Source organism: Pieris brassicae, chromosome 3 (assembly GCF_905147105.1).
Source record: "Pieris brassicae chromosome 3, ilPieBrab1.1, whole genome shotgun sequence".
Classification (NCBI taxonomy): domain Eukaryota; kingdom Metazoa; phylum Arthropoda; class Insecta; order Lepidoptera; family Pieridae; genus Pieris; species Pieris brassicae.
Genome location: NC_059667.1, coordinates 2,189,143 through 2,210,924, shown reverse-complemented (window position 1 = coordinate 2,210,924; position 21,782 = coordinate 2,189,143). Strand labels below are relative to the sequence as shown.

Sequence of the window (21,782 nt, the reverse complement as noted above, 5' to 3'; positions counted from 1 at the left end):
TTGGGAAGTTTGCGCTGAATATTTTAGTGGTAGTAGGAGAGACAGTCTGCATTTGCACTGAGAATTCAGACTCTTTATGCTCTTCCACTGTCAGATATGGAGGATTGTTAACGATTTGATTGGTTCATATTCGATTTTTTAATATTTTTTTACAACAATGCGTAAGTCGTACCAAAGTCGCGTACGAATTATTTAAAAAGAAATTAGATTACTGTCAAACATTCGAAATATTACGGTATTTCATAAATTTATAATAAAAGTTATCTAGTAGATTGAAAATATAAAATTTAAACATTCGTTATTGCAAATAATTAATTTCTGATGAAAACTATATTATATTATATATTATAAAGATTATAAACTAATGCTTTTTTAAACAATTTCTCCTATCGAAGCCCATTTATAGCTGTTCCATATTCCTAGCTTTTTACAGCTTACGTAAATTGTATCTGGAGCTCCTGGGATTGATTTATCTTAAAAACATAATCCGTAAATTTATGATGATACTACCGTTATAATTTTAAGACTAGGTTTTTTAATTCTTTGCGGAGTAATCTATATCAAAGATTGACCCTACTAAATCCAGTCCAATCACCTAGCCTATATCTTAAACGTCTCAGACTGAATTCATTCCCAAACTTTACAGCTGAGCCTTTAAAATAAGCTTAGTCATCATTCGAGATCCTCAATTTTACGAGTTCGATTGAGTCAGTCAGTACGTAGTGGCCAGTGGTATCTTTATGATACCCAATAACTTCTTTACGACCCATTCACGATATAACATCTTAAATTCGCGAGTACTCTTCGGGCAGTAAAGATAGAGTTTATGTTAATGTAATGATTACAGAACTTGTAGTAATTACTGTTAAAATATTTGCTCACAAGTGCAGCTTTTTTTTTCATTTAATAACTGTTAACTGTGTTCTATGTATTGCTGTAGGAATATTTAACAAATTAAAATACATAATATTGAGTCCATTTATTAATCAACTACAACTCTCAGCTATCATTGTTCGAATATTGGCGTCTGAGAGGTGTAACTAACTTTTTAAAGTAATTAAAGTCGGTCTGATCACTATTACCTTGTATATAACGGAATTATGATTGTCTTAGTGTGGAAATCGATTCCACAATACAATATAAAAACACATGGCACGACGTAAATAGAACGACCTAAAATCAGCAAAACTCAAAAAATATTTAAATATATTGAACTTATTTAATGCAATATAAAACAAAGCTAATCAAATGCGTTTTTGTCTATCTTAATTGGACGTCTTGATGGGTTTATAACATGATGATATGAAAATCTAAACTAGCTGTCCGTCTACATGCGATATTTGTTAAAATACTGTAAATTAGACAATACTAAATTTAGTCCTAGCGTAGAAAAACAGGCAAAAATGTGTAATCTAAATTAAAGTAACTTTGGAAGTCGTGTGTGTAAATATCTTAACTAAATATAACAATAAACAAAATAAGTATTTACATGAATATCTTAATTATTAAACAAGTCTAGACATCGGTAACACGAAAATGTTCACAGTCGTCGCCACAAAACTTAATCCCTCCTTAAACGATAATCATTATTAGCATTAAAGAGCTTATAAAAGCTTTGAATTATTTCTTCTTATTCAGAAGTTACATACAAATATGGATGCCTCATTGAAAATTTACAAAACCTTAAAATAATTAAATAAAACAGTGGTGCTACAACATCTAAATCTTGGCATCAGATCTCTGTCTGCTTCGTGATATTTTTGTATAGGCAATGTTAGATAAACAGAATTTCGTTTCGACTATGGTTTCCTATTGATATTTTTCCGAGTTTTAATTGCGCATGGAAACCAAGAAAATTTCGTTAATAGTAAAATCAGTGATACATTCGCAACCTAGTCCAATATATATATTATTTATTTCGCATAAAAAATTGAAGTATCACAGTCAGAACATAATTTGACAGTACGAGTCGAAGGAGCACCTTATATTTATATAAATAGACATTGGTAATAAAACATATTAATATCGACTTCTCTCAAGTGGGGAATCGTTTCATATGTGTATTATAGAATAAAGAATGACTCTGACTCTTACCTGAGCACATCAATATCTGCATCATTTCTGAGTACTGATAATCAAAGTCCAGAGAAGTGCTAGGTGTATTTGTGAGCACACTAAGCTTCTACTAATATAAATCACAGATTTGAAGCAAAGTTTGTGCAAGATTTTACCATGGCGACTGGCAATGATAGTCTAGTTCATATTATCTCAAGCAATTCCTATATAAAAGTGCTAAATGGAAAATTAAGCGTGATTTTCGAAGCGATAAATTTACCTGTTCGTTGATTAACCGTGTCGCCGAGACGGGCCGAGGGCGCTTTTTAATTAAGGCGATAGTTTTATCACGATATTCTTTTGTCCACACCCCTTGAGGTGGACTAGTGTGTAGGCCAGGAGAACGTGAAATTCAGTCTCATAGGCTTAATATGGAAATGCGTTTTACAGAGTATATTACTTATTTTTTGTGGGTAGAAAGGTTCTAACTGCAATAAAAGCTTCAAAATTCTTAAAATACACTAGCTTTTTATTACTAAAAATCATGGGAAATTTTAGAACGCAGTACGGGCAAGATATGTTGCTTCTGAATCCTGAATTTATGGATTTCTCTATGGTCCTAGTCTTTGAGTATTGGTTGTCGTTGAATAAATTGAAATCTAAACCATTGTTGATAGAAAGAAAAGTCATACCTGTAAAGACGCTCGTTTACTTGCCCCAATGCGGTTGACTAATGATAGTTAAGGTGAAAAATTAACCGAGTATATGTTACAGAAAACATTGTTCCCTTGCAATACGCTCTTGTATTTTCATTTGTCATTGATTAATTGCTTAAATGTTCCTCGTTAATTATTTTTTGTTTAAGCTTGTAAATCTAGCTAAAGAAATCTTGAAGTTTTTATATGAAATATGATGACGAAAATACTCGAAATAAAAGTCTTATAAATTAAATAAATTTCATAATGAAAGAGGCAAATCAAATCAATACTAAACATAGGCTGATTAAATTCTCCATGAATAAATACAGCCCACTTAGCTAGGCTAATTTTCGCTATGCACAAAAAGCTTTTATTTCCATGAAATTAAGATTTATTATTGCGTTACAAGCAACATACCCCCTTAATTCTTTAAAAAAGGCTGTCTAATTGAGAATTATTATAGATTAAAATCATAATCTTTTGTGGTAATTGTGTAGATACGAAATTCATAAATAATAATCAAGGCAGTTACTGCCACGCACCACCATGTGGAACCAGCTGCCCACTGAAGTATTTACAAACCAATTGAATTTAGGGTCTTTCAAAAAAAACAGCGTACCATTGAGGCCGGCAACGCACGCGCGAGCCGTCTGGCATTGAGAGTGTCCATGAGAGGCAGTATCACTAAGATCTGGTGAGTCTCCGGCCTGTTTGCCGATTCTATAAAAATACATTCCTGTTAACTTACACGGAACACCGGATTTGTACATTATTAGGTACAATTTCCGTGTTCATCACTCATAATCGACAGTCGAACATTACAACAATGAGAACGTTAATATTCAAGTATAACTTTAATTATTATAGCGTACGTATTTTTAATGGTTTCATTCCTATTATTGTATTTTAGTTGCGTTACTCATACTCTTAAAAATAGCCCAGGCCAAAATGAAAAAAGGACTATGTTGTTGCCACATGAGTATGAGGGTTAATCTCTCAGCCAATTAATGTTAATCTAGCCAGTAGCATTATACGGCTGAGGCATGGACTATTAAAGAAGACGTCTTGAAGCTTTTTAGATATGGTGTTACCGTCGCATGGTTCGCATCAGCTGGATCCAGAGAGTGAAAGAGCCCTTCGACGTATTGGAATGACGCGAAACATTATGCAGACTGTTTTGCGTTTTGCGTCATCCGCGATACGACTTGATGCAACTAATAATTATGGGCAAAATTCGAGGCAAGAGATGGACTGGCAGAAAGAATTCGTGGCTGCGGAACATACGGGAGTTGAGCGCCATAACATCCGCCGAGGAACTTGCATGATACCTGGCAATTCGCGTTGTTAACAGCCAACCTTTTACAATAAAGTAGCACCAGAATAAGATACGCTTTAAAAAAAAAAAAACACTTGAAACAATTTAAGGACACTTCTATAATTATAACATGTATATTTTTTTTACATATTTTGTATTTGTGTCTATCATGTTTACTTATTGATAAATAAATAAATATTATAAACGTGTGTTATTAATTTACACTTTGTTAGCTTCAGCGTGCGCCTCTCATCCCTGAGGTGATACGTTCGATCCCCGGCTGTCCACCAATGGACTTTCTTTCGCTGTGCGCATTTAATATTCACTTCAACGGTGAAGGAGAACATCGTGAGGAAACCAGCTCGTCTTAGACCCAAAAAGTCAACGGCGTGTGTCAAGCACAGGAGGCTGATCACCTACTTGTCTATTAGATTGATAAATCCATATTATAATTATTGTCAAAACATGGGCGTTATTTGAATAAAGCCATTTTATAACCATAGATTAACATAACCAATTTTACAATTTCAGGCATGTAACGGGCCGGGTGCATCCTGGACCTGGGGTGCCAGAACCGCAATCCCTGCTGTCTCCCTCGGCAGGAGCGCCTCAGCCTCGCTCAGGTCCTCACACACGCCTGCTACGGATCTTAACGTCGACGCTATCAAGGAGAAACTACTAGACAATCGTATACCGGAGTCGTGTGTATAAATTAGCGAAATTGATCTAAATATGAGATATTTATTTGAAATTTTACCTGTCTCTGTGGCCGTGCTGCCTATGTATATAATATTTGTGTGAAAAATGATAAGCTCTCGTTGGTTTAAAGAAGTTTCATATAAATACTTGCCGTAGGTGTTTACGACTCAATGGCCCTAAGCGTGTCTCTCTAACGCAAATACAAAGACATGTTACGTATACCTATAGATTACAGCCCCGCTCTATAATACTGATTTATTGTCTGGCACTAAGTTGCCATTTATAAAACCCAACTTTAGCCATCTGTGGCGATGATGTTTTGGACCGTGAATTTATTTTGAAATTAGAATTAGAACAGACCCAACTAGAAACATATACAATACAAATGTATTACAACTTTGTTAAATTTCTTACGTCTCGATGACGTTATAATTAAACACTTACCGTTTAAATATAGTCTTAAATTATATTTAAAAGTACAGTTTTAAAAGATTCTTTTGATAACTGAAGTAATCCCTGTGTTCATAAAACGAAATGAGTCAACTAATCTTTCTGTCAAATTGTGTTTACGCTGGGGTGGAAAGAGATAGGTGATTGCTTTAATACGGTTCAATTAGTCACATTTTTAAATCAATAAAGTAATGTTTCGCACGTAATTATAAATCTTTATTTAATACAAATAAAGACTTTTTACCATCATGTATAGAGCCACGTCAATAGACATTTGCATTTACATTTATAACTGATTCAGTTGAATTATTGAGTTAACTAGATTGTCTCTCTTCATCATAGCGTAAACGTAACTAGAAAGAAAGAAACAAGCAGCTAAAATCGATGTTTAATTCCTTTAAGACATAGGAATAGAAAATGATATGACATATTCCTCAACATCTTATATCAACTTATACATAATCAATTTTAATTCTTATAAGGTTATCGCAATGTAACTGTATTAGTATACTTTTTGGGACAGATTTTATTGGCCAACAATAACTTTGTTTTAGATTTATGAAAGATGTGTTTTGTGTATTATTTTGTTTAAGAATTGAATTGTATCAAATTGTGTGAACACGTCCTTAACAAGATATACAGTCTACAATACGCAGAGCGCAGTGCGGACAATGCGGTGGTATGTACAGGCCTAACTCTATCATGTTATGTAAGTGGTAATGTTTCCTTTTGATTGAAATTTTAGTTTACTCCGGACTTCTAAATGCTCCAAACATGAAGCGAGCGCCCGCAGTCGAAAATGATATTTGCAATATTTTCGTTGAAATATCCGATTTCCAAAGTTCCCTATTGACTTTTCATATAACACAAACGAATCTGAAGTGCAACAGAAACTTTCAAACAGTTTTAATTACGTTAAACCGAAGACCGATTTTACGTTTCATTTATCGAGTGCATTTCAACTTTTCATTTTCGAAATTTCGAAATCAGATGTTTCTTTAACTCTTTCTGTTTCCATTCGATTTTCGATGGTTGATCGTCGACTGAGGTTTCTACCAAAATATTTCGCAATTAGCAACACAAGTTAATCAATAAAATTTTACAAATCAGAGAGCAATGTTGGCCTAGTGGCTTCAGTGTGCGACTCTCATCCCTGAGGTCATAGCTGCGATCCCTGGCTGTGCACCAATGGAAAGTTCATTTGTGCGCATTTAACATTCTCTTAAACGGTGAAGGAAAACATCTTGAGGAAACCGGCTTGCCTTAGACCCAAAAAGATGACGGCGTGTGTCAGGCACAGAAGGCTGATCCTTGCTATAGGCCATTTGCCTATCATGAAACAAATACAGAAATCTGAGGCACAGACCTAAAAAGGTTGTGCCACTGATTTATGTTTTATTTTTTTATTTCACAAATCACTCAAGTTAACATTTAAAATCACGACGATTCACGTCGAAACTCAAAATTTGTAATTCATATTTTAAATGTTTTTTAAATAAATGTTCAATTCGGCATTGTATACACTGTGTACTGTCGGACAGAAAATAGAGCAGGGAATTGGGCAGTCTGTAAGTAGGTCACCTATACTCAGGTAGCAAAGCCACGATATATCGCAACAAGAAGTACTTAAGACAGTATTTCTGGTAGCGGTCGAAGTAGTAGCAAGGGCTGAATGTAAATAAATAATTAATCCTGTTCATAAATGCTGGAAGCGATGTTCTTACTACATCATAAAACAAGTGACTGTATTTGTTGTAGTTTTATTTATAGACGTGTAGGTGGGTATGTGGTTTCACATCTTGATTTTTGGATGTTAGACTCACGATGGAGTTTACTAGACGAAATATTAAAAATTTCACCAATTTCAGGCAGAGTTCTAACGCCGTAAGAAGTTCTAGAACTGCAAGATGAAAACTCCATAACCACTTAACACTTGTTATCATTATTGTACCGCTAAAAGTGGAAGCCAGGAGTTTCAGCTTTTATCACCTATATTCCCTTTGCTTCTCTGAGCCAAAAGTGATGGTGTGAATACATTTTGTATAATATATATAAGTATTGCGTGCTCATATAAAATTGCAAACCTCAGTCGTCGATATTACATCGAATAATTATCATTTTATTATGTAAATATTAGGATGTAAGTGACTGAATCTTTGCCACTTTTTTACGTGTCTCTAGTGTAATAACTAGATAATTCTTGTGGGATTGTAAATAATGAGGATAATGTATTACTACCGGCAGAGTAAACTAGCGTTATGGACGCACGATGTATGTACCTTGTATAGATTCGAATTTCAAATAGTTCGATGGTAAAATAATATTTAAAATTGGAACTCTGGTGGCATATCGTATTTTATTTCTAAACCATGCTCTATGAATTTCGAAATTCGAACTTTAGAAAAAGCTTTTTCGTCAAAATCTTTTTGAAATTCGAAATATGTTTTACATATCATTTACATATCCGGGAAATTTTATTCTATCATCGAACCAGAACTTTCCTTAGAATAATTTAGCTAGTGTTAAGTGATTTGTTAATATAAAGTTTAAAACTCAAAGAGTTCGCCCTATTGTTGTTTATTTTGGACGGATTAAAGGTTGTCTTGAAGTATACATTGTTTTATTTCACTCCTTTAACGATATAAGACCTCTACAAACTAACCCTAATAACACCTTAAGACCAATCAACCGAACTTTTTATTACACTAATTCAAAAGCTTTTTTATATTTATCATATATCATTTTACGTACACTATAGTGATCATAGTGAATAATGGATGGCTGGAAAAATATTGTATTAAATAGCAAGCTCTTTACCCTAAGGTTGCAGGAGTATGTAAGGTTCATCTTACATACTCCTGCGAAGGCTGATTCTCCGAAATGGATGAACAATACGCACTAAACCACTTCAGGTATTTTCCATACCGCCACATTGTATGGACCCCGTAAGTCGTTTTTAAATTCTACCGGAATCTTAGGATATATAAATAAAATAAAATTTTATAATAATCCTGTTGATTGCAAATTATTCTAGTCATACGCCAGTCCTTAAAGAAGATATATAATACTTACTCAAAACCAGATTTATCAAATCGCCTTAAGCTTATGATATACAGCCTATTTCTTGGCAGTTTTTCTTACCCGCTCCATGCCCTTGAATTGCGAACTGGTAGTAAATTTAAATTTAGAATTAATTTAACTTCTTCTCTGACGTTTATAAGTGTACTTATATGAATAAAGTTATTTTGAGTTTGAGTTTATAGAACCCTATCAAGAGGCAGCTAAAATCTTTCTTGAGCTAGTAAACTTCATCAATTTCCGTTCTGGTTCAGATTTCATACACACATCTGCAAAATCTATAAAACAAAAGTGGTTTAAATCAATTGAATAAAACTTAGAACTTTATTTGAACCACTTTCGAATTGTAAATTGCCCGGAAGTCGGTTTACGGTCCAAACAGTTTCCGTTTCCTGTTGACAGTATAGCTGCACCTTTAGCAGAGTCGTTAGGGTATATGAGGCAAATGAATCATAATAGCGTCAAGGCTCGTAAAGGCTTTTACTGTCGTTTCGGCACACTCGCGCTAAGTGTCATTTGAATGGATACCTTTTTGTTGTGTTAAAGATATAAGTTACACTTGGAGTTCTGTAATTCCGGCACTTAAAGATAATTGCAAGATGCAAAATTTATTGCGCAGTTATTTTGCAGTGGTGGTTTAGGGAAGGATGTTAGAATATATAATTTTGTCTTAATAAATGTGAATAACATGTTTTGCACTACTTGCCTATCTTACGTAATTTAATACATTTTTATTTTTTCTTTACTCACAGTGCCCTCCTTTTGATCTAATTATGTTTATTTTTTTATATTGTACTGTAAATAAATAAATATATATAGATGGTCAAGTTATTTGCTGACACGTTTAAAATTAAGATGTTCACTCATTGCAATATGGAGATTTAAGTATCATGATAATAACAATATAAACGCTAAATATCACGCAGTCGTAGGCGATGATTCATCAAAGATTATCTCCAAATTACCAAGTTTACATAATCCCTATCTCTCTTTTATTAAGAGACGCGCTGGACAGAAACCGGTGGAAACAGATCGGCCGCTCCATGTTTCCTTGCTGACCACGACCCTCAGACTTGACCTACCGACTCAAGTGACATAACAACCACCATGCACCAACGTATGACTTTATCTAATTGATAACCAACAGTAGTAAGTAGATAAATACATTTTGAACATTAGTTTCTCAGTACAAAGTTCTCAAGAAATCAAGTTATGACGACAGAGGTTTTGACGTTTTTAATAATGACACAAACGTGAAAATATATTTTATTTCAGCAAGCGATTACATTTTATATAATAATGTTATTAACTGTCATAAAATTAGTTATTTTAAAGCGACATAATCTAAGCCAGAGTACTTATATTTTCCTCAAATGTTCCTATTTACTAAAATACAATACGTTAAAGGCACAGTTATCTTTTTATTTCAAAATTAACTCAATCAAATATAATAATAATAATAAAATTATTGTCTTATAATTAATAAACAATATATATACACATACAGTATAATAATATTATTTAATTAATGTAATTGAAATATATGGAAACATTAATGAGAATTGTTTCATTGATTTTAATAAAACTTTTTCGTATATTATCATAATATAATAATCAATAAATAATAATAATTCTGCTAATATGTTATGCCGATCTTCAATTGTCTTCGCTATTTATTCGTCTAAACGCGTTATTAGTTATTTTTTAGGCGTTATTTTTATTTCAATAACTTCTTTAATTAATAATAATAATAATAAATTATTGTTACAAGCGTGAATGAGAAAGAGAGAAGTATATGGTTTATAATCCATTATATGTTTCATGATTTTAACAATCACTAAGTGACAGAAATTATGTTAAGGGCCTATATGGTCGCCAAACTCCAAATATGCACATTGTGTATTTCTATTTTTTGTCATCTTTTTTTTAGGTAGGGCAAATGGAAAAAATATACGGTGGAGTTGAGTAGTTTATGTATCCATTTTAAAAGATGGATACACGATTTAAATAACTTGGCTCGATAGAAAAAAATGCAAACATAGCCAATTTTTGACACTTTGAATTCATTGTGTGACGAAAACGTATATTGAGGTTAAGATTTACACGATATATATTATCGCAAGTCTAGTAATCCATTTCAGAAAAAAACATTGATGAAATTATATTAATTGAATGTTTTACATAACCAATTGTTTTTACGGGCCGGCGCGCCTCAGTGCTCCAGCTCTCCATTGCGTACCGCAGTCCACCCCGAGACACAAAAATTCATTGATGCAAAAATTCGTGCTGGGATAGGGCCTTAAAGTTGAAAACATAAACTAAAAATATGTATTTCTATCCACAACAACGTCAAACAAATTTTCAATTATGAAGACCAAATATTTTGTAATATTATAATCAAATTTATTATATATACGGAGACGGAAAGTTTATTTTATAAGATATGTAAGCAAACGAACCTACTCAAAGGCCAGAGTAGTAGACCGCTGCGCATGGGCATAGCCGGCCTTTATACGGCATTTGTAACGAACAGCATCAACATGTTGATACGTAACAGGTAGCCTAAAAAACTTTTTATCGATGACAATTAGTATATATAAACCAGTACTCAAGATAAAGACCAGTTTACTTTGATATCCAATCTGCGTAAAAATATAAATTTAAGAAGATTATCTAAACAAAGATTGTTTTATATCTGTTGGGTACGTATAATTCCAATGCACCAATCATCTCGTCTTATATCAATGAACTGTATATAAAATTAATAAGGTTTATATTTCGGGCCTAATACGGATTCAGTATAATGGTTTTAATTCGTAAGTGGTGACGTCTTTCGTTGCAATGGTTGAACTAATCAGTACACGTCAATGCTCTCCTGGTGGATCACAGTATCCTGCCGGAACATTTCAACATCCACCTGACTGTCTGCTTGCACCAGCTTAGCACGACCCTCCTGCGAATAGAATAATATCACTAAAGTCGTCCCTTATCACTTAAATAACGGCTAAATTATTTTTGACTCCCGAACAGTGGCCGTTAGTTAAAATAATATTTTTTTGTATAGCATAGGCGGCCAAATGAGTTTACGAGATGCCCAAAAAGGGCAGACACTGCAGCCCATGGACACCCAAGTGAGTGCGTTTCCGGCCTTGGATCCCTCGGAGTATCTTTTTCAAATTTATCTGTTTCCGTGAGAATTATAAAATAGACAATTATGGAAAAATGGAATTATATAAAACCCTTATGAGACTCAAAATCTGTTGCGAATTACTAGACATTTTTATGTTATACAGGCAAAAAGGTTCTTTAGCTATAAAAAAGTACATACAAGCTAACTAAATGAAATTTCTATAACTGATAGAACGTAGTCTAATTCGAAATGTAGGCAGAAATATGGACAAATGGGAGGCGTTATTCACCTACCCTGGCTTAATCAAAATAATAATACGTAAGAAGATGGTTCGATGATCGACTGGGAGATGCTGAATTTACAACATATTCAAATAATTTATTGCACTGTCGCAAATATTTTGTAATATTAATAGAAAATATTTCAAGTCTAAAAAGGAAATTTCAAAGGTAAATGCAAAGTCATATAGAGGTTGTCGTAAATATCAAAAGCTTATGAATTATTTATTGGAATCACATACATATTTGCCACAACCAAGCGTCAGATGTCGGTGGATTGTCACAATGTCACGACATTTAAATGGTATATTGTCATTTTCATTTTAATTTTCTGTACGCTGATTTTAGTGTTTTATTTAGATTATAAATATACTATTTACAAGATTAGTATATCAAAATAGATTTTTCTAGAATATTAGGTGTATTAAAACGAAAAAAGCAATCGATACGAAATAACGAGACTCCCAAGTTTTTTAATTAATTATAGTAAGTAAGCTTTGTAAGAGGTGACAAAAATTGTCTCACGCATCACCCAATTTTGGGTTTGCCTCAAAATAAATTTTATAAAGAATAAAATGTTTAGTGCGTGTTAAATTTTTTTTTCGTATAATTGCCAATTAATAATAGTCATTCTGCTAATATTTATGATAGGCTTTTATGCGTTTCGACTGGAAACAATTATTTTCTAGTCAGTAACGTACGGATCACAGTATATTAAAGATCACTACCTTTTTTTTATACTCTAGCACATAAGCATAAGCATATTCTTGTGCAAAAATTCAACTGTCTTTCTAGATAAATAAACAGTGATCTAAAACAGGTCTCACGTCAATAGAGCAGCACATAGCAGAGCAATGGTAGATTGTCATAGAAACAGCTTAAAGCTATTATGTCTGAACGTAAGACTAGACTTTCAAATTAGCCTGTAAAAATCTATTGGAAGAAACAACTAACTCGATTTTGTTTTACAAACTTGTTTACAACGCAACTTTGTTTGTTGTATCCAAGTTGCGAACTTTAGATCGACTGATTACAGCTATTATAGGAAACGTTAAGTGATTGGATCTTACGTGGAACATTCAAGTCTATCTGAACGTTTAGCACTTATTTATTTAAATTCTCGTGTCACAACCAACCTCCTCCAAAACCGCTAGGTTTTTCTTTCTGTAAATTCGGTAGTCTGTTTTTTATACTTCAAAGAAAATAAATAATCCTTAAATTTCCCTTCCTGTGCCTACTATTACAAACTCCATTTAATACTATATTAGTCGGCTAGTAACAATATAATAATAAAACAAAGAAAATTGCAAGATGGTAATCCTCGATTTATTTATGATGTACCGAGGGGAGATTTATTGTCTTAACTATGTATGCAATAAGAATCTCAGTATTCTTGCCTCTTCGGAGGAACTGAATAAAATATTTTAAAAATATTACAACCATGCTTATTTGAATTTAAATTATTAGATGACATTTCATACAAGTGAGCATTCTTAGAAAATTAATTAACTGCGTTCGCGGTTTTCATTGTTGCACAATCGACTTAGTATTTGTCAATTGTCATTTCAGGAGATATAATTTATCAGTTACTTTACAATATTCTGTGCATTATTCACGTAACTTCTTTAGGACTATTAAAAGTTGTCTGTGCGTTCTATTTCCAAACAACTAGACATTAAAATTATAATATTTTTTTTTAAGTTTTTAATGTAATGTGTACTTATCGAACGTACAAATTCCATGGAAATTTTTAAGCGGAGCTCCGTGAACACATTTCACTCGATTAGAATTCAATCTTTTGTCCTATACAAATTATACAAAATATCAGTGTATTCCAACTGAAAAAAGTAATCATTAATCATTACATTAAATTTATGTTATTAAAGATCTATGTTTATATATATATATTTATTCACATTTTTACAAAATCGGATTTAAAAATAAATAATATACCTTTGGATGCATCAATATGAACGGCAGCTCAGCACTCAGCTCTCCATTCAAAGCGCCAAGATACAACTTCACCTTAGCACTGTAGCTGACAATGATACCGAATGCATCACGCTGTTCTGGTTCTAGAAGCCTACAGAAGTAAGACTGTTAATTTGCTTGCCTTGCTTAAAATCTTTTTAATACCATATGTATTTGATTAATATTTCTCTACATTAAAAGAAAAACAATTAACATCAAAATTATAAGCGATCTCTTCCAGGACGGAAAAATATTTAAAAAAATATTAAGGCGAAACTGCAAGAAGTGCATTACAAAATCAAAAGAAACAAAATTACAAATACCCTGAAACATAAAATTACGAAAATTAATAGCTAATCTCACGCATTCATGAATTACAATGCAATACAAAATAATAACTAATATAAGGATTACAAAAGTCACGATTGACCAGGATAAGATATGGTTAAGCATTGTTTATGTATAGAATTTTAAAAGAGGTTAGAGAGGTAGTCGTATGGAGTTGTCGGCCGCATAATCCACAACTGAATATACTTTTTTAATGAGTCATTAGTATCCCTTTACAAGTCGCTCTTAGTCTTATTATCTTTTCATCGTACCATAAACACAATCGATTACAAAAGATGGGCATAGTAATTCAATCTTGATTTATGAATTGACAAAATTTCTGTAATAAGTTTTTAAATACTAAATAAATAACGTTTATTATTCAATCAAATGTAATAGTTTTACTAGACATTCATTTTACTATTTCATTGCAATTATAACGAATAAAAATGCATTGTTATGGACGGCTAGTGTTATTGCTGTGCGTAAAAAATATCGCATGCATGCAATAAAACTTTGACGATTTCGTCGGAAAATATTAAGCTCATTAACAATAGCTTTAATATTAAGTTACTTACAAAGTGGTAGAAGCCAAAGCGCTGTCATGGCGTTTTAGCTGGGCATCCAGAGCTAAGCCGCGACGGTCACGCAATGGAGTTAGTTCCGGACGAAGTTGTACCACCTTCTGCATAGTGGCACCAGGTTGTAATGGACACCCATCTCTGTAATAAAGTCTAACTTTTAGTGTCAGTTTACAATTTATTCAAGCAAGAGATAGGCGACATATTTTGGAAGCTCCACGTAATTAAAAATTAAAGCAGAAAGATAGTTTATTCAGACTGTTTAATTACGCACAGTTGCTAATGCAACTACTATAATTAGTAATGAGAAAAATTCAAGATAATACACGGACTGGTGAAGGAAGAAGTCGTGATTGCGGAACTTACTTAGTGGATCAGAGTCACAGCCACTGAGTAGTTTTTTTAGACTAGCGTAATTTACCCGGCAATTCAAGACATAATTGAACTTAATCTTCGTAATTACTTAAACAGATAAATATGAAGAAATATTGTTTATGAATTCAGCTTTATGAACTGAGTTTTTATATCATGACAACAATTTTGTTAGGCTTATCGAATAAGATCATAACAATTTTTCCATAGATAGATAATACAACATTACGTATGCTGTATAGTTTAGTCAAGGCATATTTGATGACAATAACATAAAGTATTACAATTAAAGAGCGGGAACCGTCAGCAACCTGGTAGATATCCTATTTAAAACCAAATCATTCAACAAAATCGATTTAAACAAAATAGCAGTTATATTAACGTACAATAATTTAGCCTAAAACCTGGATTTCATGAAACATACGTACTGTGTCTCAATGCTGCACACCACATTACGGTACTGCCCATTCTGGAAGAGAACCACATCCACCGACTGCAAGATGCAGGCTTTGATTTTCTTAACAACCTTGTTGCTATGGTTACGGACGCTTATATTGATCGCGATCGTCTCGCCATGAATATACAACTGCAGGGTTTAAAATAATTTTATAGTTATTAGAATACTTTGAATTTTCGAGACAATAGGTCAAGCTGCCCTGTTAAAGCTAGGAAGGGTTAGAAAGGATTTTCTTTTTAATCTGAAACTTTAATTTTCTCTAGGAAAATACATTTTTAATTAAACATAATACTGAATAATGAATTTCTGGACTGAGACTGGGAGTGTTTAAGACACAAATGTTTTTTAATTATTTAAATTTCACTTTAAGCCAAGTATTTACTTAAAAGTAAAAAACAATAATCATAAAAATAAAGCTTCTGCATGTCCTATATTTCACATAAGTATATAATCAATATATGTCTTAAATCTTTATAAGTAATTTTATTTAGTAACGCCATGGAAGAGTCCAATTGTTGTTTTTTTTCTTTGATCGAAACTCCTAGCATTATATGTAAATCATTTGGTTCCAAACCGATATATAAAGCAATAATTTATAGGCATCTGTTTAATACCTGCTTATCCAAGGTGAGTTCAAGCTCCAGTTGTCCAGGCGACAGTACAAAGTCTTTCCTGACCAAAGTGCATGGCTGTGGGCCGGGCTTGTTCGGAGCGAACTGTACTTTTCGGATACCCAGAGCCACTGTGCTCCTAAAAGAATAAACAATGTGTTCAAAACTATTTTTTATTTATTGATATTTTTTTAATGTCGATCAAATATTCGTATCTAGTTAGATATATTCTAAACGAAAAAAGGTGATCGTACTTTTAAATTACATATTTTTTTCTTACCTTCGGTGAGATCTGTCAATTTCAGTGTCTCCAACAAAGAGCTTCATGTAATAGTGGACACCACACGGCTCACCGTCATCTTCCAATCCTGGCTGCAGTGTGACCGACCCAGGCGAGCCAGCTGGAACTGATAGACGGAAGGGCAGGGCAAACTGTCCCAATTTCTTCAGAAGCCTTTCCTGAAGGAATAAAAAGAGCTAATAACATAAGCCTAGGTTCTTTAGATATTTTTTCTTTTACAGAAAAGAAGGTAGTCGATATTTTATGCTTCATGACATTGATTTTGGTTCAACTTCAGCATCTTAGCAAGTGTTAATGGCGCCAATGCGATGAATCCATTGTAATAAAATACCAAAACTTCAAACTGTCAGATGCCTACTATGTCAAAACAGCGTATGAAATTTGATTGTATTTTTTATTTTAATTAATAATAATTTTTATTTATTTAAGTCACTTATCATCAAAATCTAATAACTTAAGTTGTTTTTATTTAGCAATTTAGTTACAACTTAAATTTTCTACTTATTATTTGGCTTAGTTGTTTAAGTTTAGATTTATTTTGTAGCTGTTCACCATATTTATGATTTGGTCTTAATTTACCCTATCTACAGATGCCTAATTGCGAGTTACGGAACTTGGCTGCTTCCCGGGTGTAGTGTTTTAAAAATGATACATCGTTCTTTCATTTCAAGTCATTTTATTTACGTATTTTTCCCTCAAGGTAGTTTAATATTCTGTTAAAGTTCGTACATTTAGCGACCGATAAACATCTGTAACGAACTTAACAAATTCTTCAACTTTATCATCGATACCAAAGGAAAATAAAACACACCACAGTTTTTTAAACCCTATTAACTCTTTTGCCGCAACACAGTTTACTAACAGGAAGTTTCATAAAAACATTAAAACCGGAAATATTTGAAATCGTTGTTTGAAGTTATAAGGGTTACGTTTTTGATTCTATGAATCTTTGTTAATCCAATAAAATTAAAGTTTTTACTGATTTAGGTAAGTCTTGGCTAAGTTGGTGTAGGTAAGTAATTAAAAGAAGCTATAATGGGGCAGCAATTGTATTTTTTTAAAATAGAGGACGGGGCAAAAGGGCTCGCCTGATTTTAAGTGATACCCATGGACTTATACAGACATCCATTGACACTCAATGCCAGAGGGCTCGCGTCTGCGTTACCGTGGCGTTGTAACAGCTTAATACAATAAGAAGACAAATATCACCTACCTACAGAATTACGAATGAAACCTAGACCCGCGATCACATACGTCCATTACTGTACGACAAGATTTAGTAAAACCAATTGAATACTTTGTTAGTTTTGGAGTCTCGTTTTCACAATATTATTACACTACTGTTTCTCATACATGAATGACGCTAGTGTGCAACTATTAAACGATACTATTATTACCGCACTTACTTATTACTTGACATATAATTCACTAAAAGTTATGGCTGATATAATTTTTCCACTGTTAGTTGGATGTGCTATGCTAGTAATAATAAGTTGGCGCTCGGGTGAACGCCGCATTCGCCACGTAAATCAAATTTATTTGGGGATTAGCACTTGGTTCACGAAAAGCGACAATGAAGTAAAATTATAATAAAGCTGTGATAAACTAGTTTTAGAGGTCCCGTTAAACCGCTTACATGGGGAAGCCGTATAACTTTTTCGTTTGCGGGTAGTATTGTCGTACCCGCAAAAATTAAAAGTACCTACAAGTTGGGTTTAATTGATTTGGAAAAACGATTACTATAGCGTTATTAAACGATTTCTTGACGACTTTTATTTTTCTTCACGCAACATTTTCGTTTTTGTGATTTCCTTTAAAGTATTTTATACTGGGTTTTTAAACAAAAACATGTAGGTGTTTCACTTCGAATGAATGAAAAATGCTTGGGCACAAATACTTAGTACCTCATGTGATGTTTATGATAGCCGAGTGTTCATAAAAATCTGTAGGGCGATTAATGATGCACCAATTAGGTTGCAGTGGCGCTACGATGAAGATAAGCAAAAAAGTCAGAACTTAAATAAATGAAATCTATATTCATAACAGAAATAGGTTATGACAATATTCATCGCATCTACTTGAGACGAAATATTCGATAATATCAAATCTGAAGGTCGCAACGACAAATGTATGTGCTAGGTTGTCTTGTTCTTAATACCTGAGTACGTGTCAAATCATAGGCTCGCTTTTCTGGTGGCGGGTAGATCTGTTCTGAAGCAAGGTAGAGTTCCTTGTAGAAATTGACCCCCATGACCTCATCCTCTTCTCGGCCATAACGGAAGGTGCAAACTACCTGAGCGAATACCTTGCGCCCACGCACGTATTCTTCATCAACGACGACAATACCATCTGCATAAAAAATACTTTAATACATTAAAAAATTGGCTTGTATGAAAAGTAATATTCATGTCTGGGATAGATATATTTCCTCGAATAAATCTTCTTTAAAAGCTTCAATAAATTATTTTGAAGTAACGCGTTTAAATTTTAATATCTTTTAAATTGAGTTAACACAATACTGTTAGTAATAAAAAAGAAAATAATATACGTTAATGATATGTCGATACGATATCTTAGATTTTAAAACTTAAATTTCTGCAGTATGCTTGACATGAGTAACCGTAAATATATTAATAAGAACCAGTTGTAAGAAAAAAGATTATAATTTAACAAATTGCTATTATATAATAGTAGGCGCATAATTTTGCTGGTTTCCAATATCTTAAAAACAGTATTTAAATGATTCTGGCGATTCATAAAAATTTTGCGAACGGATTTGATTTTTCTATGGTTTTTCTAAAAGAATAATAAACAACACACTTGTAGGAAGTTTTTCGTTTAAAAAATAACTTAATATTTGAATTCTAAGGTTTAATTTAATCAATTTTAAGGTTTTTTTTAATGCAAAGCTTCCTATAGATAGATACAGTACACGTACTCAGAGTCCTTCTTATATAATTTGCTTATATCTCGCTAATTTAATAAAAGGCTTATTGGTATTCTTAAATAAATCTATCTATTTGTATAAATATATCTACATATGTTGCCAAGGAGGTATACCTATCGGAAGGTTTTAGGGTGTGATAAATAGGAAAAGCTTCAAATTTTGTACTTAGTAGTATTCCGGAAAAGTGAACAGTTCCTAAGGTGTAGCACAGCAAAATTTCCATATGTTGGTATGTAGACTAAATAAATAACTTTTTAGCACCAAGTTTCAAAGACATTGACACTGAATTCCGCTATTAATTCCCGTTACAAATCTGCCATATTTTCTGATGCCAACCTTCTCAGTCCCCTTTTCTAATACTGGCTGTGGCTGGAATCGAGGCTGAGAATCCCTGGCGAGTGTGTGCCTGTGTCTTAGTTAGTTGTTACCATATATTTGTTAGTAAACTTATAGTCCCAATATTAAATCATTTCATTTCGTTAAAGAATTAGTAAAATCTGTCTTACTTAAATACACACTTCGTCACAAGTACTGTAATATATTAGAAACAAGGTATATAAATTTGAATAAATACATATCTATATCAACTAAAAAGTTTATATTAAAAGCACTCTAAAGCTCTGGCGTAGAAAATATGTACGATAAAAAATACTCAGATAAAAAGTGTACTTTGAAACTACAAACTTTAAGGAACAAACATCGTAATGGAGGCTATTAAAGTCATATCTGTTAGAACAAGGAACAACCCATCAGCAGTTATGATGGATAACTTCAGCTGTTACAGCCTTCGGCCACATCGTTTGGTGCTGTATCGTATTTCTTGGGAAAAATACTTGTGCTACAATTAACGTTTTCCATGATTCATTATAATAATTGTACTATTACAAAATAATATAAGTCAGTATCTATAACAACCTTATCATAAGTAATCGAAAAAAATTTTTTTATATAAACTAATTATAACTAAATACTAAAAATGTCCGTTAACAAATAAATCATTTAAGGAAACTTAAAGATGGATGTATGTTGTTTGTCTAGTAATTTAAGCATTAATTATGTCTTGGGTTCGATTACCAGACAATAATTGTTTTGGGCAAATATGTCTAGCTCGATAGCCCTTATTTATTATGAAGTTAATAAATAAAAAAATCAGTTTAATCATTTTTTTAAACGTATTTATTTCCAACACACAAATATATATTTATAATGAAGATTAAACATTTAAGTTGGCGCCTGGTTGATAGTACCGGTGGCCCCTGAGCTGGTATTTTCCTCGCTCAACAAATAAGTATCGCAATACAGGGAGGAAATGCTGCCAGCGTTAAAGGTACACTGCCACAGGGAAATTATTATTTCTGCCACTTAATGTTGTCGTTTGATCAATATACTGATCCGGATATGGCAAGAACAACATTACAAGAACATTAAACATTAAAAGGCTTACTATTTTAATTCTATAAAAAAGTATAATTTAGAGTATTTGTGTCTGGTTCAAATTCTAAAAGTCGAGCTATGTACCTCACGTATGTACGTGAGGTAGATAAACATTCAAAAATTTGCAATACAAAATGTTTACTTAAATAAATACGACTTGAATAGGGATTAAATTGCTATTGCTATTTTAAATATAGATGAAGCCTTAAGAAAATTACTTCTATAAAATCCAAAGATAAAATTAGCTTAATGCATTTTTTAAAAAATCAAATGGCGAGGACAAGATTGTATTTCGAGATGCCCTACATTTTATTTAATTTCACAGAATATATGGAGTCGTAAAATACATTATGAAACTGTGGTTTATAGTAATGTAACATCAATAGAGTTCAGGGTAATTATAACGAGTTGATTTTATTTTTATTTAATTAGGAAACCAACAGACAATATATGAAAAAAATATATAGAATTGAATTGCTAAAACAGTTTTTCAGAAAAATTCTTGTAAACGAACGTGACGGCAGAACGGTAAGACAATATTTAGGAGATAATAAACACGAAGACGGCAAAAATAATGCAAATAAAAAATGTAAAAGGTTTAAGAAAGAAAACAATTTTTCAACCGGATTAAAGCTATTTGTATTATTATAAACTTATAATTATTTACATAATTTTAAACGGTGACACGTGACCACGCACGCTGTAAAGCACGCGAAACATCGGAAAAAATTAAATTTAAAATTATGTAAATAATTATAAGTTTATAATAATACAAATAGCTTTAATCAGGTTAAAAAAATGTTTTCTTTCAATGTGTAAAAGCTAACCAAATAAAATACTAGGTTTAAGAAAGTATAGAAGTATTTTCATGTTTTTATTTCAATACTTTTAACGATTATCCGTGTATAGCTAAAACAGGAGACTAAACAAAAACTCACCTATGGGCTCGACATAAGAAATATGATCAACGAATTCACGCTTCGGCATATACAGTGTAATCTTTCCATTCGGAGAACACTTTTTATAAACCTTGAAATTATATACCATTTTGATAACTTGAAATGTTCACGACTCCAGT

The 21,782-nt window shown here is 32.5% G+C and overlaps 2 protein-coding genes across 2 annotated transcripts in view; one reads left to right on the top strand and one right to left on the bottom strand.

Annotated features, from left to right (window-relative positions):
* Positions 1-6,402, top strand: part of LOC123707498 (nephrin) — a 354,939-nt gene extending 348,537 nt beyond the window's left edge. Inside the window, exon 17 of the mRNA XM_045657591.1 lies at positions 4,600-6,402. Within this exon, the coding sequence (XP_045513547.1) occupies positions 4,600-4,779 (180 nt within the window). The 3' untranslated portion in view covers positions 4,780-6,402. The remainder of the gene's footprint in view (positions 1-4,599) is intronic.
* Positions 6,403-10,502: 4,100 nt separating this feature from the next.
* LOC123707578 (arrestin homolog) lies at positions 10,503-21,782 on the bottom strand. Its single transcript, XM_045657739.1, has 8 exons — positions 21,643-21,782; positions 18,482-18,672; positions 16,303-16,481; positions 16,026-16,161; positions 15,383-15,540; positions 14,580-14,723; positions 13,657-13,786; positions 10,503-11,248 (listed from the first exon to the last, which is right to left on the bottom strand). Exons 1-8 carry the CDS (start codon positions 21,749-21,751, stop codon positions 11,150-11,152), a joined length of 1,146 nt encoding a protein of 381 aa, XP_045513695.1. The 5' UTR covers positions 21,752-21,782; the 3' UTR covers positions 10,503-11,149.

Excerpts from the sequence above, each read along its gene's own strand:
- LOC123707578 (XM_045657739.1), bottom strand. The coding sequence starts at position 21,751 with ATGGTATATAATTTCAAGGTTTATAAAAAGTGTTCTCCGAATGGAAAG. Across the intron at positions 18,673-21,642 it reads TTCTTATGTCGAGCCCATAG|ATGGTATTGTCGTCGTTGAT; the intron begins GTGAGTTTTTGT and ends TTTTTTATGCAG. Across the intron at positions 16,162-16,302 it reads ATTGACAGATCTCACCGAAG|GAGCACAGTGGCTCTGGGTA; the intron begins GTAAGAAAAAAA and ends TTATTCTTTTAG.